The 15,474-nt window shown below is 43.5% G+C and overlaps 2 protein-coding genes across 2 annotated transcripts; both read left to right on the top strand.

Annotated features, from left to right (window-relative positions):
- Positions 1–360: 360 nt before the first annotated feature.
- LOC125124646 (zinc finger protein 669-like) lies at positions 361–12,476 on the top strand (the record flags this gene model as incomplete). The annotated part of the gene is made up of 4 exons (XM_047774690.1): positions 361–540; positions 10,499–10,625; positions 10,827–10,887; positions 12,389–12,476. Coding segments are annotated over exons 1-4 (279 nt in total), but the record flags the coding sequence as incomplete, so codon positions are not given.
- Positions 12,449–14,739, top strand: LOC125125657 (zinc finger protein 709-like). Its single transcript, XM_047776962.1, has one exon. It carries the CDS (start codon positions 12,532–12,534, stop codon positions 14,107–14,109), a length of 1,578 nt encoding a protein of 525 aa, XP_047632918.1. The 5' UTR covers positions 12,449–12,531; the 3' UTR covers positions 14,110–14,739.
- The last annotated feature ends 735 nt before the right edge of the window (positions 14,740–15,474 follow it).

Below are 15,474 nucleotides of genomic sequence, written 5' to 3'. Positions count from 1 at the left end.
GATTCAATTCCTAAACAGAGACTCTTAACTGATCTAGCTTTAAGCCATCACCCACTGCTATCTCTCTGAGATCAGTTCGCCCTGTCACCTCAATGCTTTGATAGATCTACGCAGAGCGCTTGATTTTAGGTTTGTTTGATGTTTATAGTGGATGGGAATCACCTTCTAAGCGCCTTAACTAACTGTGAAGCCTTATGATTCATTGCAGGGTCTGTGGAAAAGCCAGTTCCCTGCCGCTGCCGGCACAAGCTCAGCTCCAAGATCCGCCCTCTAACCTACGGTGACACAGGCCCGGGAGGGTGTGGCCTTGCGAACTGTCCAATCAGGGTACTCGCTGGTTAAGACCACCTTCCTTGTGCGCGCGTGCGTGCGTGTGTGGGTGGCGCGGGCTGCCACCAACTGGCTGTAGCGGCCGGAAGCCAAACTGGGTCCACTTAACTGCCTCAGAAGAGTATGTCACCTCCTCTGTCACTGTGACCCGCGCTTGCCGCCTGGGAGTCGTGGTGGTGGACGACCTGGAACCGGAGAAACGGAAACATGGTGAGTTGTGGGGCCCAGTATCGGCCATGAGCACACCCTGGCTTCCCCGCGGCGGACCTGGGTACCCAGTCCGCGGGGGCGGGGTCGGGGCGCAGCGTGGGGCCCGGGCCGCAGCGTGGGGCCCGGGCCAGCAGTCCGGGTGCGGCGGTTTTTGCTCTAAGTTGTGCTGTGACCGCAAAAGGTCACTGGGGCAGCGGAGACTCAGTCTCCGAGGTTGGTGCATGGAGGAGCTGTGGTCTTTGGGGTCCCCAGTCCCTTCTTTCTTCCCGGGAGACCCGTTTGCCCTTCACTTTTTCAAGTTTGAGGAGCAGGGGCTCATGTCCACGACCCCCCCGCCCCGCCAAGACAAAGTTCCTCCCAGGGCTGGCAAGAAATGTCTTGAAGTTTCCAGATCTTCCCTCTCCTATTCATAGCTTCCTTATTAACTTCTTTACGCGGAGCTCCGTGGCTACCTCTTAGGCCTACATTTACAGCTCCGGTTCTCCCCTAGCCTGGGAACTTCCGTATGCCGCACTGCTGCCCTAAAAAGCCAAAAAAAAAAAAAAAAGTGGGCACTATTTTGCTTATCATTTCTGCACGGAGCCATGGATGGCTCTTTTTAAGATTTGTTTTTTCCCTGCGGATAATTTCCAGGAGAAGAAATCAGGTGCTAATCACCTGGAACTACCTTGTATAGAAGCCCCACCCCCAGAATCTTTCCTGGGCACAGCCATCCTGTTGGAGTCCTTTGGGTAGAGATTCCTTTTTGGGAACTGCTGGGTGGTTTGTCTTTTCATCACAGTTCCAGGTAGCCCTGCCCCTCCCTGAGTTTGTGATTTCTGTTCCCTTTTTTAAGTCTCCTTTTTTCAGGTAAATATAAAATGTATTTAAGCAATAGATTGGAAGATTACATTCCATTTTTTTAAAATTTGCTTTCATTTTTTTCCTCCCCATGATTGAGTGTAGTAACTAACACCCAGTCTAAGATATGTTTTTCTCTTTTGGGTGATTTCAAATGCAGTATCAGAGCTATGCTTCCATATCCAGAAGTGTGTTAGGTCACAATTGTTTTCCAGTTTCTTGCCACGAAAATAATAATCAACTGACATTTATTTTCCGAAATGAACGGATATTGCGGGAGGGGGGGTTGTTGCTAAATTGACAAAATGCCTTGCAGTTTTCGTTCGTCTTTTATACCCAAATACTGGGTTTTGGTGATTTTTAGTGGATTGTTCGAATACCGGGTGTGTGTATTTAAGGTATTAATGCTGGTCCAGGGCAACTAGCTGAGAAGCAGAGACCTGAAGTCAGCGTCTCTAAGGTAACCTGACCCTGCAAGGGAAGTACTTGAAAGCCTAGTTGATTCTTCTGGGGAGCCTCTCTGCCTGCGAGTGCAAACACCTGCTATGGAAGAAACCTTTTTAACTGAGAGAAGCTACAGACCTAGGAAGCCAGGGGTCTGCTGTATGTGGCAGGAGGGGCTTGTCGGAGGCTGGGGAGTGATGCCTTTTGTGAGGTTCTAATTGTGTTTTCCTGGGGCCTGTTTGTAGACATAGGCTTGACTTTGGCATCCACGGTGTGGGTGCACGTGTAGTAATTTGTGTATGCAGAGGAAGTCTGTGAAGTCAGGAGATTTGTCTTCTGGACAAAGTGTTTAGGAATTGGGGGGTTCATTTGAGTCACAGTCTGAAATTCAGTCTGGCCAGGAGTTTCTTCACTTGTGAGAAATGAAGCCTCAGAGGAGGAGTATTTCCATTATGTCTTGAGAAAAGAGAGAGGGTGTGTGAAGTTACCAGAGTTTGTTCCTGACACTGCTCAGGTGTCCCACCACCCTTCCACACCAGGGACTGCCCCACTCGAGGGGTTGCACCCCAACAAGGGAAGTCTGGACCTCTAGCTTGGGAATGTGGGTTTTCTTCCGGAATATGGGGAAGCAGGTTGCTTGTCCTACCTGATTCAAATATTTCTGTTTCTTGCCATGTAAATGTTTATATATTGAATATTGCAACTCTTAACTCTATTTTCCCTTGGTAGTTTGTGATATCCTTCCTTCCTTTCTTTTCTTTCTGTCTTTTTTGCCGTACCCGTAGTATTTGGAAGTTCCTGGACAAGGGGCGGAATCCATGCCACGGTTGGAACCTACTCCACAGCTGTGACCACGCCAGATCCTTAACCCCCTGAGCCACAAGGGAACTTCCTGTGATACAGTTTTGTTTTTTTTTTTTTTTTGAGTGTGTAAGATTTTTCATAATTGAGCTATTTTTAAATTTTTTTATTAGAGTATTATTGAATTACAATGTTTTAGTTTTAGGAGTACAGCAGAGTGAATCAGTTAAACCTATACATATATCCATTCTTTTTCAGATTGTTTTTCCTTATAGGTTATTACAGAGTATTGAGTAGATTTCACTGTGCTATCTAGTAGGTCTTTGTTACTTATATATTTTATACATAGTGGTGTTTGTATTTTGATCCCAACCCCTAACTTATCCCTCCTCCCACTGTTTCCCCTTTGGTAACCATAAGTTTGGTTTTGAAATTTTTGAATCTGTTTCTGTTTTGTGAATATATCCTTTCATATCACTCCGGTTTTTTTGGGTTTTTTTGTTTTCATTTTTGGCCACCCTGATGCATATGGAGCTCCCAGGCTAGGGATCAGATCCAAGCCTGAGTCTCCACCTAAGCTGTAGCTGTGTCAACAACAGACCCTTCACCCACTGTGCTGGGCCAGGGATTGAACCTGTGTCCCAGTGCTCCCAAGATGCCACTGATCCTGTTTGCCACAGCAGAAGCTCCCATTTTGTATCATTTTTTAAATTAGATTCCACATATTATTGATGTTATATGATATTTGTCTTTCTCTGTCTGACTTGACTTAGTATGATAAACTCTAGGTTCATCCATGTTGCTGCAAATGGCATTATTTAGTCTTCTTTTTTATGGCAGAGTAATATTCATTGTATACATGTACCACCTCTTTGTTTATTCCTCTGTTGATGGACATTTAGGTTGCTTCTGTGTCTTGGCTATTGTGTCTGCAGTGGACATTGGGGTGCATGTATCTTTTCAAATTGTGGTTTTCTTTGGATGTATGCCCAGGAGTGGGATTGCAGATCATATGGTCATTCTGTATTTAGTTTTTGCCTCCATACTGTTTCCCACAGTGGTTGTACCAATTTACATTCCTACCAGTAGTGTAGGAGGTGGAGTTCCTGTCATAGCACAGCAGAAACGAATCCGACTAGGAACTATGAGGTTGTGGGTTCGATCCCTGGCCTCACTCAGTGGGTTAAGGATCCGGCATTGCCATGAGCTGTGGTGTAGGTTGCAGACGCGGCTCGGATCTGGCGTGGCTGTGGCTGTGGCGTAGGCCAGCAGCTGTAGCTCCAATTAGACCCCTAGCCTGGGAACTTTCACATGCCGTGGGCACGACCCTAATATGACAAAAGACAAAAAAAAAGAAAAAAAATTAGTGTAGGAGGGTTCCCTTTTCTCCACACACACACTCCCGCATTTATTGTTTGTAGAGTTTTTTTTTCCCCCTCCAACCACCCTGTAGCATATGGAGTTCCAGGGCCGGGGATCTGATCTGAGCCACAGCTGTGACCTACACTGCAGCTGCAGCGACACTGGATCCTTTAACCCACTGTGCCCAGCCGGGGATTGAACCTATGTCATGGCACTCAGAGACACCACTGATCCTGTCCTGCCACAGTGGGATTATTGTTTGTAGACTTTTTGATGATGGCCATTCTGACTGGTAGAAGTGTTACCTCATTGTAGTTTTGATTTGCCTTTTTCTAATGATTAGTGATGTTGAGCATTTTTTCTTTCTTTCTTTTTTTTTTTTTTGTCTATCTGTCTCTCTTCTTTGGAGAAATGTCTACTGAAATGTCTTATTTAGATCTTATGACCTCTTTTTTTTTTTTTTGCTGCACCCATGGCATGCAGAAGTTCCTCGACTTGAACCCACCCCACAGCAGCGTCCTTAGCTATAGTAGTGACAGTGCTAGATCCTTAACCCACTGAGCCACAGAGGGACTCCTCCTGACTTTTTTTTTCCTGTCTTTCTAGGGCAATACCCACAGCCTATGGAAGTTCCCAGGCCAGGGGTTGAATGGGAGCTGTAGTTGCTGTCCTATACCACAGTCACAGCAACACCAGATCCACAGCAACACCAGATCCAGATCTGGGATCTACACCGCAGTTCATGTCAGTGCCAGATCCTTAACCCAATGAGCAGGCCCAGGGATCAAACCCGATTCCTCATGGATACTAATCAGGTTCCTTACCGCTGAGCCAAAACAGGAACCTCCTGACCATTTTTCCATTGGGTAGATGTTGATATAAAGCTGCATGAGCTGTTCGAATAATCCCTTGTTGGTCACTTAGTTTGCAAAGATTTTCTCCCATTCTGCAGGTTGTCTTTTTTTTTTCTTTTTTTTTTTTTTTTTTTAGTTTTTCTTGGAATTCCCGTCGTGGCACAGGGGAAACGAATCCAACTAGGAACTATGAGGTTGTGGGTTTGATCCCTGGCCTTGCTCAGTGGGTTAAGGATCTGGTATTGCTGTGGCTGTGGTATAGGCCGGCAGCTACAGCTCCGATTAGACCCCTAGCCTGGGAACCTCCATATGCCGCCGGTGCGGCCCTGAAAAGCCAAAAAAATTTAAAAAAAAGATTTTCTTTGCTGTTCAGAAGCTTTTAAGTTTAATTAGGTCCCATTTGTTTATTTTTCTTCTTATTTTCATTGCTCTAGGAGGTGGATCAAAAAAGATATCGCCGTGACTATGTCAGAGTGTTCTTCTGCCTACGTTTTAAAAGAATTTTATAGTATCTGGCCTTATGTTTAGGTCTTTAAATCCATTTCGTGTCTTTTGTGTGTATGGTGTTCTTTTTTTGCGTATGAACATTCTCATTCTTGGGCTTTAAAAGTGTCAACTGGTTGAGAGTTACAGTGGGAGGAAGGCAAGAAATTCTGGAACCAAGCAGAGTATTTGTTCCTTTAGGCAAGAGAGGCTTAAGGTAAGAGATGGATGTATTTGAGTTTTCAGATGGATTTTTCTAGGTCATTTGGGTAGGTGTATGACCCTAGAGAACTTTGAAAACTTAAATGCTATAATGTTGGTAAGGCAGATGAGTTCCTATTTTAATTGATAGATGAAAAACTACTCAAAACTTAAACTTTTGAAAATCCTGATACATTTAGTGGATTAGGACCAAATCCTGAGTGTATTATAAAATGTTACCTATTCCTGGGGTTCCTGCTATTGCACAGTGGGATAGGAGGTGTCTCTGCAGAGCCAGGACTCGGGTTGAATTCCCAACCTGGCAGTGGGTTAAAGGATCTGGCATTGCCACACAGCTGCCACAACTATGTCTTGAATCTGTCCCTGGCCTGGGAATTCCATATGTTGTGGGGTGGCCAGAAAAAAAAGAAGTTAACTTATTTAGAGTGCCTGTGGTGGCTCAGCAGGTTAAAACCCAACAACAGTGTCGCTGAGCATGTGGGTTCAATCTCTGGCATCACTCAGTGGGTTAAGGACCCTGTGTTACCGCAAGCTGCAGCATTAGTCACACATGGGGCTTGGATCCAGTGTTGCTGTGGCATAGGCCTGAGGCTACAACTCCCACTCAATCCCTAGTCTGGGAAATTCCATATGCCGCAGGTGCAGCCTTAAAAAAAAAAGAACTCATTCTCCTGAGATGATCCCTAGAGTGAGATATGAGGAGAAACTATGATGTCTCTTGTTATTTAAGTTGGACGGGGATTTGAAACTTCATTTTTTATGGTTTAAACTTTAAAAGTATTAGTCTTGAAGTTCCTGTCATGGCGCAGCAGAAACGAATCTGACTAGGAACCATGAGATTGTGGGTTCAGTCCCTGGCCTCGCTCAGTGGGTTAAGGATCCAGCATTGCCGTGAGCTGTGGTGTAGGTCCCAGACACTGTCAGATCCTGCAATGCTGTGGCTCTGGCGTAGGCCAGCACTTGTAGCTCCAATTTGACCCCTAGCCTGGGAACCTCCATATGCAACGGGTACGGACCTAAAAAGCAAAAACAAAAATTTAAAAAAAATAAAAGCATTAGTGTTTAAAGGAGTAAATCTTAGAATGCTTTCCTCTGTAGAAAAGCAAAAATCAAAGTTTAAAATAAAAATTTTAGGAGTTCCTACAGTGGTGTAACAGGAACAGTGGCATCTTGGGAGCCCTGGGTCACAGGTTCACTCGCTGGCCTGGTACAGTGGGTTAAGGATCCAGCGTTTCCACAGCTGCAGCTTAGGTCGTGACTGCAGCTTGGATCTGATCCCAGGCCCGGGAACTCCATGTGCAAAATGGAAAACAATTTAAAAAGTAAAAAATAAAAATTTTAAGACAAAAGTAAGTTAATTAAGAATAAAGGCTATTAAATAGGAAAAATACATAAATTACTCAGTTTATTTTATTATTTAAAATTTTTTTCATTTTATATTCATTTTATATTGGAGTATAGTTGATTTGTAATGTGTTCGTTTCAGGTGTACAAGAAGGTGATTCAGTTATGCATATATCTATTCTTTTTCAGATTTTTTTCCCATATAGGTCATTACAGAATATCAAATAGAGTTCCCTGTGTTATACAGTTGGTCCTTGTGGAGTATCTGTTTCATATGTAGTAGTGTGTGTATGTTAACCCCCAACTTCTAATTTGTCCCTCCCCTTAGTTTATTTGAAATTCTAATTCCTTCATGGGAAGGTTAGCAAAAATCTGTAAGAGGAAGAAGGTCAAGTAGACTCTGTTCAGAACATCCTGATCCACTCTAGGATGTCTTCGTTGGGGTTCATCGATGTGAGAGTGAAGCAGTGACACAGGCTGTATGGGACACACATTGAAGGGGGGGATTATATCCTGTGCAAGAGGTAGGTCCATTGGGTGGTCAGCCATGAAGAGGAGTTATATAAAAATACAAAGAGAAGAGAGGGAGCAAGGCTGTATTAGGATGGCTGGCTTGAGTCCATCCCTCTAATTCCGGAGGGCTCCCTAGGACACTGAAGTGCCTCTGCTAATGCAGCTGCTGCTGCTGCTGCCTGTGGTGCAACAAGAATCCTGATCTTCCGGGTTATAGAGGACAACACTGGGCACCCCTGTGGAACAGCCAAAGGATTAGTTCAAACCTGACTTCAGCCTACGTTCCTCATACTTTATAGCACAACCACTTGTAATGGAGGAGGCCGGTCACCCTGATGGCACTGATTTAAGACTCCACGGAGGAAAAAAATCATAAATACCAGGGTAGAGAGGACATCCCTCCTCTGAAGCATGTTCACTGACAAAGGACAAAAAAGAAAGGAAAAAACCAAAACAAGCAAGAAAAAAAAAGAAAAAAAAACAGGGAAAGACAGGAGGGAGAGAAAAAAAGAAAAAAAGATTCTGAAACAGATGTTCAAAATTTTTTTTGACCACACCCATGACATGCAGAAATTCCCAGGCCAGGGATTGAACCTTCGCCACAGTGATGACCTGAGCCACAGTGTCGGCAATGCCAGATTCTCAACCCACGGAGTCACCAGGGGACTCTGTGTGCAAGGTTTTTTTTTTTTTTTTTTTTTGTCTTTTTCTAGGGCCGCACTTGCGGCATATGGAGGTTCCCAGGCTAGGAGTCTTAATTGGAGCTGTAGCTGCCGGCCTACACCAGAGCCACAGCAACTCGGGATCTGAGCCTCGTCTGCAACCTACACCACAGCTCACGGCAACGCTGGATCCTTAACCCACTGAGCGAGGCCAGGGATTGAACCCACCACCTCATGGTTCCTAGTCGGATTTGTTAACCACTGCGCCACAACGGGAACTCCCTGGTTCTTGTAATTATTAATAGAGGCGAGTTGAAGGTTCTGCCTTACATTTGTGGATTCATCAGTTTCTCCTTGCAGTTCCATCCATTTTTTCCTGGTGTACTTTGCCATTCTATTGCTGTGCACATAACCCTAAAGATAGCTGTGTCTCCTTAGAGACTTGACCCCTTTATGAATATGTAATGCCATTCTTTATCCCAGTGCTTTGTCTGAGAGTAATATCGGTGTTCCAGCTGTTTTTTGGAAATTTACCAGCTGTTTCTTAATGATGACGTGAGATATCTTTTCATCTCTGAGTCTTAATTAATTTCTTTACTGTTAATGTAATTTTATTAAAAACAGCATATAGTTGGATGGGTGTTTGTGTTCTTTTTTCTTTAATTTTGTTTTTCTTTTTTAGGGCCTCATCCATGTCACATGAAAGTTCCCAGGATAGGAGTTCCTGTCGTGGATCAGTGGTAACAAACCCGACTAGTATCCATGAGGAGGTGGGTTTGATCCCTGGCCTCGCTCAGTGGGTTAAAGATCTGGCATTGCTGTGAGCTGTAGTGTAGGTTGCCAGTGCAGCTCAAATCCTCTGTGGCTGTGACTGGGTGGCATAGCCTGGCAGCTATAGCTCCAAATCTAGCCTGAGAGCTTCCATAGGCTGCAGATGTGGCCCTAAAAAGACAAAAAAAGAAAGAAAAAAAAGAAAGTTCCCAGGCTAGGGGTCACATTGGGGCTAGAGCTGGTGACCTACAACACCACAACAGCAACACTAGATCTGAGCCAAATCTGCAAATTACACAATAGTTCATGGCAATGTTGGATCGTTAACCCACTGAGCGAGGCCAGGGATTGATCCCACATGAATACTAGTCGGTTTCTTAACATGCTGGGCCACAACAGGAACTCCTGTATATGAATGTGATCATAAAAAGACAACTCCCATGTGCCTTCCCTTGCTCTCTCAAGCTGTTTCATGCTCTCTTGAGAGGCCTACCTTACCCTATCCATAAACACAACCTCTGGAGGAATAAACCCTTTCCTAACCTCTTGCCAGTGTGTGTCTTCAGCTGAGGGATTCTTATGCTCGGGGGGTTGAGGTCTCCTGCTCCTTTACTGCAAGGGGGATCATAGAAATGACAGACATTGGCTGGGTGGCCTGTAGAGCAGCTGGTCAGGAAACACTTCCTCCTGGTTGGAGACTGGGGATTTTACGTTCTTTGGAAGAAAGCACTGCTGACACTTACACATATTTTATAATTGCGGGGAAATTCAGTATCAGACCATCCTGGTCTTGAGCGAAGTCTTTGCCGTCTGCAGCTCTTAACGTGTTCCTCAAGGGCAGCAGGGCCCAGGGTAACTAATGGTTCTGCCAGGAAGAGCTTTCTGGCCTATCGTTGATTCAGTTGGTGTTCCTGTGTGCCAGGAATTGGCTGGAAGCTGCTCAGAGGCACATGGGTATATGGATTTTGTAATGTAAGTTGTCACGCCTTCTTCCTTATGTCTGCGTTCTCAGATCCAAATTACTCACTAGCCCATCAAATACAACAGAGAGAGAAAGGAAGAATTGCATCTGTGATGATGATGACACAAGTTAAAAGTAATTTTCTCCACAGGAGTATTTGCATCTAGCCATCTGATTCCTTCTAATGGCCTGAAGAACCCAGAACTCTGTGGCCAGCTAGGCTTTGTTAAAGATTTGCTTTCCACAGGCCTCTTGGAATCTCATGTTTGGTGATGAAAATAGAAGAGAAACCCTCTAGTTCCTCGTCATGGTTTTATTCACTGGGACCTCATGGAGTGCTGTGAACAGTAGGTAATAAGGACAGAGAGCAAAGGTTTTCTCACAAGGAATGGGTGAAAACCATAATGTGTGTTTCATTTATAGGCATTGGGTCATTTTCCAACATACTCTGGACCCTGCCATTAGAGAGCAATAGCATGTAATGTGCTCACAATGAAGATGTATATAAATCACATCTGCGTATTCATGATGCTGTAGGTTTATGAGGAAGTAAGTGTGGACAGAGAGTTGGTTTCTGATGATCAAGTCATGGAATCGAGGTTTGGCGATGACAGAATCAGACGTCACCTTTCTATCCGTAGACTATACTCTGGCAATGTCAGGCTCACACATCCTACCATATCCACATTTGGCTATTTTAGGACTCAGTGGTTTTTGAGGATGTGGCCGTGAACTTCACCCTGGAGGAGTGGGCCTTACTGGATCTTTCCCAGAAGAAACTCTATAGAGATGTGATGCGAGAGACCTTGAGGAACCTGGCCTTAGTAGGTAAGGGTGACACCTTTCCTTCACTTTGTCAGAGAACAAGTTTTTCCTGCCCGTCAGCGTTGTTCTAAGATGTAGAATGTGGAAAGGGAGCACATTGGTGAATAAGCTAGGCATGGTCGCAGCTCATTGTAGCGCTAGAGTCTGATATTTTTGGTGTAATTTCTAATGCTTTGGAGTCATTTTTCTGGGTTTGCATTTTAGGGAGAAAATGGGAAGGTCATGCCATTGAAGATGAGTACAAAAATCCGGGGAGGAAACCAAGGTGAGTCTCTTACAACAGAATAGAGAGTAACTGTTTTATGTCAGAGTCCTGGTATATTGTGAAATTTTAAAAACAAGCAAAATAAATAAGCTCGGCTTTAAATTATTATTATTTTTTTAAAGGCAGCACTCATGGCATGTGGAAGTTCTTGGGCTAGGGTTTGAATTGGAGCTGCAGTCACCAGCCTACACCCCAGCCAGATCTGAGCCTCGTGTGTGACCTAGGTTACAGCTCTTAGCAACGTGGATTCTTAACTCACTAAGTGAGGCTAAGGATTGAATCCGCATCCTCATGAATACTGGTTTGGCTCTTAACCTGCTGAGCCATGACAGGAACTCCTTTTTTTGTTTTTAATATTCTCCTACTCTGGTACATCTACTCCATCCTCCCTTCTTTCTTCCTTCTTGCCTTTGTCTTCCCTCCCTCCCTTCCTGTCTCTCTCCCTTTCTTTTCTTTTCTTCCTTGGACAGCAGCTGCAGCATATGAAAATCCCTGGGCTGGGGTCCGATCGGAGCTGCAGCTGCTGACTTACACCACAGCCACAGCACTGAATCTGGGCCACATCCGTGTATTATGTCCCGGCTTGTGGCAACAGTGGAACTTTAAACCCCTGAGTGAGGCCAGGGATTGAACCTGCATCCTTGTGGATACTGGTCAGGTTCTTAACCCACTGAGCCACAATGGGAACTTCTCAAATGTATTTATTCCTAGAAAAAATTTAATGCTCTCATATGTGACATAGATTTTCAGTACTGGCAAAATAGTTCACTTGGAAACAATATTAATAAAGCTTATATATGAATGTGATTTTTTTTTTTTTTGGATTTTTAGGGCTACACCCGAGGCATATGGAGGTTCCCAGGCTAGGGGTCAAGTCAGAGCTACAGCTGCCGGCCTGCACCACAGCATTGGAACTGCGTCTGTGGCCTACACCACACCTCATGGCAACACTGGATCCTTAATCCACTGAGCGAGGCCAGGGATGGAACCTCCAACCTCATGGTTCCTAGTTGGATATGTTTCTGCTGCGCCATGATGGGAACTCCATTTTTGGTCTTTTTTAGGGCTGCACTCACGTCATATGGAAGTTTCCAGGCTAGGGGTCAAATTGGAGCTACAGCTGCTGGCCTACACCATAGCCACAGCAATGCCAGATTCAAGCGTGTCTGTGACCTACACCCCAGCTCATGGCAACGCCGGATCCTTAGCCAAATGAGAGAGGCCAGGGATAGAACCTGCATCCTCATGGATACTAGTCAGATTGGTTTCTGCTGAGCCACAACAGGAACTCCTGAATGTGACTGTTTTGATGGTAGCAAGGGTGAAGTCTTCTTGCACGGTTTTCAGTATATTCAATTCCAGATAATTTAGATGGGGCAAGAAACCTGCACTTTTGAGATAAATCATAAAATGTAGCTCAGATGTTCTAGTAATGAATATAAAATCACTAATGAAGAAATCATTAGTAACTTGCCTTTCTTTTTCTTTTTTTTTTTTTCAGAAATCTTGTGGTAAGAAGACTCTGTGAAAATAGAGAGGGTAGTCCACCTGGAGAAAAACTTGAGCCTTATTCCAAGTCTCAGTTTGAATCAGAAAACTCCTGGGGTGAAACCACATCCATGCAGTGCTTGTGGAAAGGGCTTCATGCATCGTTCATCCCTTAACAGACACATTAAATGTCACACTGAACCGAAACCAGATGAGTGTTGGAAATATGGAGAGAAGCCATATACATGTAAGGAAGATGGGACAGCCTTCAGTTATGTCCAGGTTTCTGAAAAACATGAGGGAGATCACAGTGGAAAGGAAATCTATACGTGTACAGAGGGCGGAAGAGCCTTCATGTGCCTCAGAAGTTTCCAGAGACACAAGGTAATGCACACTGGAAATGTTCCTCATAGATGTAAGGCATGTGGCAAAACCTTTACTTCCTCAGATTCTCTTCAAATACACGAAAGAACCCACACCAGAGAAAAATCCTATGCGTGTGTACAGTGTGGAAGAACCTATAGATCCCATCACAATTTTCAAGCACATTTAAGGACTCACACAGAAAGGAAACCATTTGAATGTAAAAAATGTTGTAAAGTTTTCATTTGTCCTCGTTCCCTTTGGAAGCATGAAAGAATTCATAGTGAGGAGAAACCCTATACATGTAGAGAATGTGGTAAAGCTTTCCATTCTCTTGTAGACTTCCAAGTACATGAAAGAAGCCACACTGGAGAAAAACCCTACAAATGTGAAAAATGTAGTAAAGCCTTCAGTCGTCCCAGTTATCTTCGAAAACATGAAAGAAGTCACATCAAAGAGAAAAACTATTACTGTAAACATTGTGGAAAAGCCTTCAGAGATTACCAGTTCTTACAAATACATGGAAGAACTCATACTGGAGAGAAACCCTATGAATGTAAACAGTGTGGTAAAGCCTTCAGTTACTTTTCTTCCTTAAAAATACATGTAAGGACTCATACTGGAGAGAGACCCTATAAATGTACAGAATGTGGAAAAGCTTACAGATACTACAATTCTTTTCAAACACATCAAAGTATTCACACAGGAGAAATACCATATGAATGTAAGCAGTGTGGTAAAGCTTTGACTTCTCAGAGAGGCTTTCAAATGCATGTAAGAAATCATACTGGAGAAAAACCGTATGAATGTAGAAAATGTCATAAAACCTTCAGTTGTCCCAGTTATCTTCGAAAACATGAGAGAATTCACGGTGTAGAAAAACCCTATGAATGTAAGGATTGTGGGAAAGCCTTCATCTGGTACACGAGCTATCAAAGACACACGAAAATACACAGTGGAGAGAAACCCTATGAATGTACGCAGTGTAGTAAAGCATTCGTGTGTTCAAGTTATCTTCGCAAACATGAAAAAACTCATGCTAGAAGGAAACGCTATGTCTGTAAACAGTGTGGTAAAGCCTTCAGTTTTTATCATTCCTTACAAACACATGAAAACACTCACACTGGAGAGAAAACATACAAATGTAAACATTGTGGTAAAGCCTTCAATTATAACTGTTCCTTACAAACACATGGAAAAACTCATGCTGGAGAGAAACCCTATAAGTGTGGAAAAGCCTCCCTTTGTCGCCCAAACTGTCTAAGACGTGTGAGAGTGCACAGGGGAAAGAACCACATAAATGTGAAGAATATGAGAAAGCCTGTAGTCATCTTAATCCCTTTAGAAGGCACAGAAAGACTCACTGGATAATCTTGAATGTAAACAGTGTGGTAAGACGTCATGAGCCTTCATTCTTACATGTGTAAACTCCTACAGTGGAGAAGAAGAAAAGTAAGTAACATGACCAAGTTTGATGGAAATTAATTTATGTATAATGTTCCAGAAAACTTTGAGCCTGAAAGACCCGTTATTAATGTTGTAAATTTATTATGTTTATCCAGTCTCTTCCTTGACGTGCACCACTGGACTGTGGATTTCTACCTGTTAATTTTTAGAAAGGAATATTGAAGTGAGACTTCTGCGAATTGTTTTTTGGCAGTAGTAATATGAGTACTAGGTAGTAATTTTTCCTTAAATGAGTTAATATTTTCTCTCTCCATTTTGAGCCTATTGGATCCATGTGTGAGTTAAAGTGTGTTTCTGGTACATAGTAGGTTAATTGGTAAATAGTGTTTTCTTTGTTCTGTGTTAAGGGACCATTGAAGAATGATAGTTTGGTATTGGGATTTCCTCCCTGGCCTTGTGTGGCAGTTTCTAGATACCCCTACTCTATTATTTATACAAATATTCCACATTTGTTACAGACAAAGCACTTTTGGGGTAATGGGTATGTGAGTGTTTTCCCATTTTACATTCTAATAAACAGTTGGAATAAATTTTTATGTGTGTCAAATTTGTGAAAGAATATAGTTTCACATGAATTACTATTTTCTTATTTGGGCCTTTGCTTTTTGTCTGTTACTCTGGCTGGAATTTGGTGAAGAGAGTTTGGCTTAAAAAGAGAAGATGATAGGACCAAAAAAAGGTAAAGTTGGAGATATCCTCCCTGTGGATAATGTCAGGGACTAGATTTTACAAAACCCATTCCCATTTATGGCTCCATGTTAGAATTCACCAGGAGCCTCACTTGCATGGGATTTGGAAGGCAGAAACAAACAAGGCATTCTTAGTCCAAGTTTGGAGCCACCATCCAGGGGGAGAGACCAATCCACAGGAGCTTCAAGGGTTCCATCTTCCAGCCTGTTTTCTGGATTTTGTGGACCTTTCCATCAAGAGTATCCTCAAAACCACCCCCAACTGTTTGATTTCTGTTTTCATAGAGCCATAGGTTTGCGCTGATGTCTTCCTAAGATCCACGTCAAAGATCCACTGGAGTTTGGATTTTTTGCTAGGTTCTTTGGTGTCCATCAGGAAACTAATTGAGACTTTCATGCTTGGGAGTACTGTCTGATTCCCCACTTCTCTAATGATATCCATCTGAGGTCTAATTGGTATAGGAAGCACTTTATGCTTTTCAGAGTGCTAGGGGGAATGTTTGCGTCTACAAAGGTGCAGTCAAAAAGGACATGGGGGTGTGTTTCTCTACTGCCTCGTGTACTGGCTGCCTTAAGGGGT

The sequence above is a fragment of the Phacochoerus africanus genome, chromosome 4 (genome assembly GCF_016906955.1).
Source record: "Phacochoerus africanus isolate WHEZ1 chromosome 4, ROS_Pafr_v1, whole genome shotgun sequence".
Lineage (NCBI taxonomy): Eukaryota > Metazoa > Chordata > Mammalia > Artiodactyla > Suidae > Phacochoerus > Phacochoerus africanus.
The sequence above is the reverse complement of the archived record's forward strand: the minus strand, read 5'-3'. Positions and strand labels throughout refer to the sequence as shown.

What these genes read in the sequence shown, in the direction of transcription:
- LOC125125657 (XM_047776962.1), top strand. Translation starts at nt 12,532, where the DNA reads ATGCATCGTTCATCCCTTAACAGACACATTAAATGTCACACTGAACCG.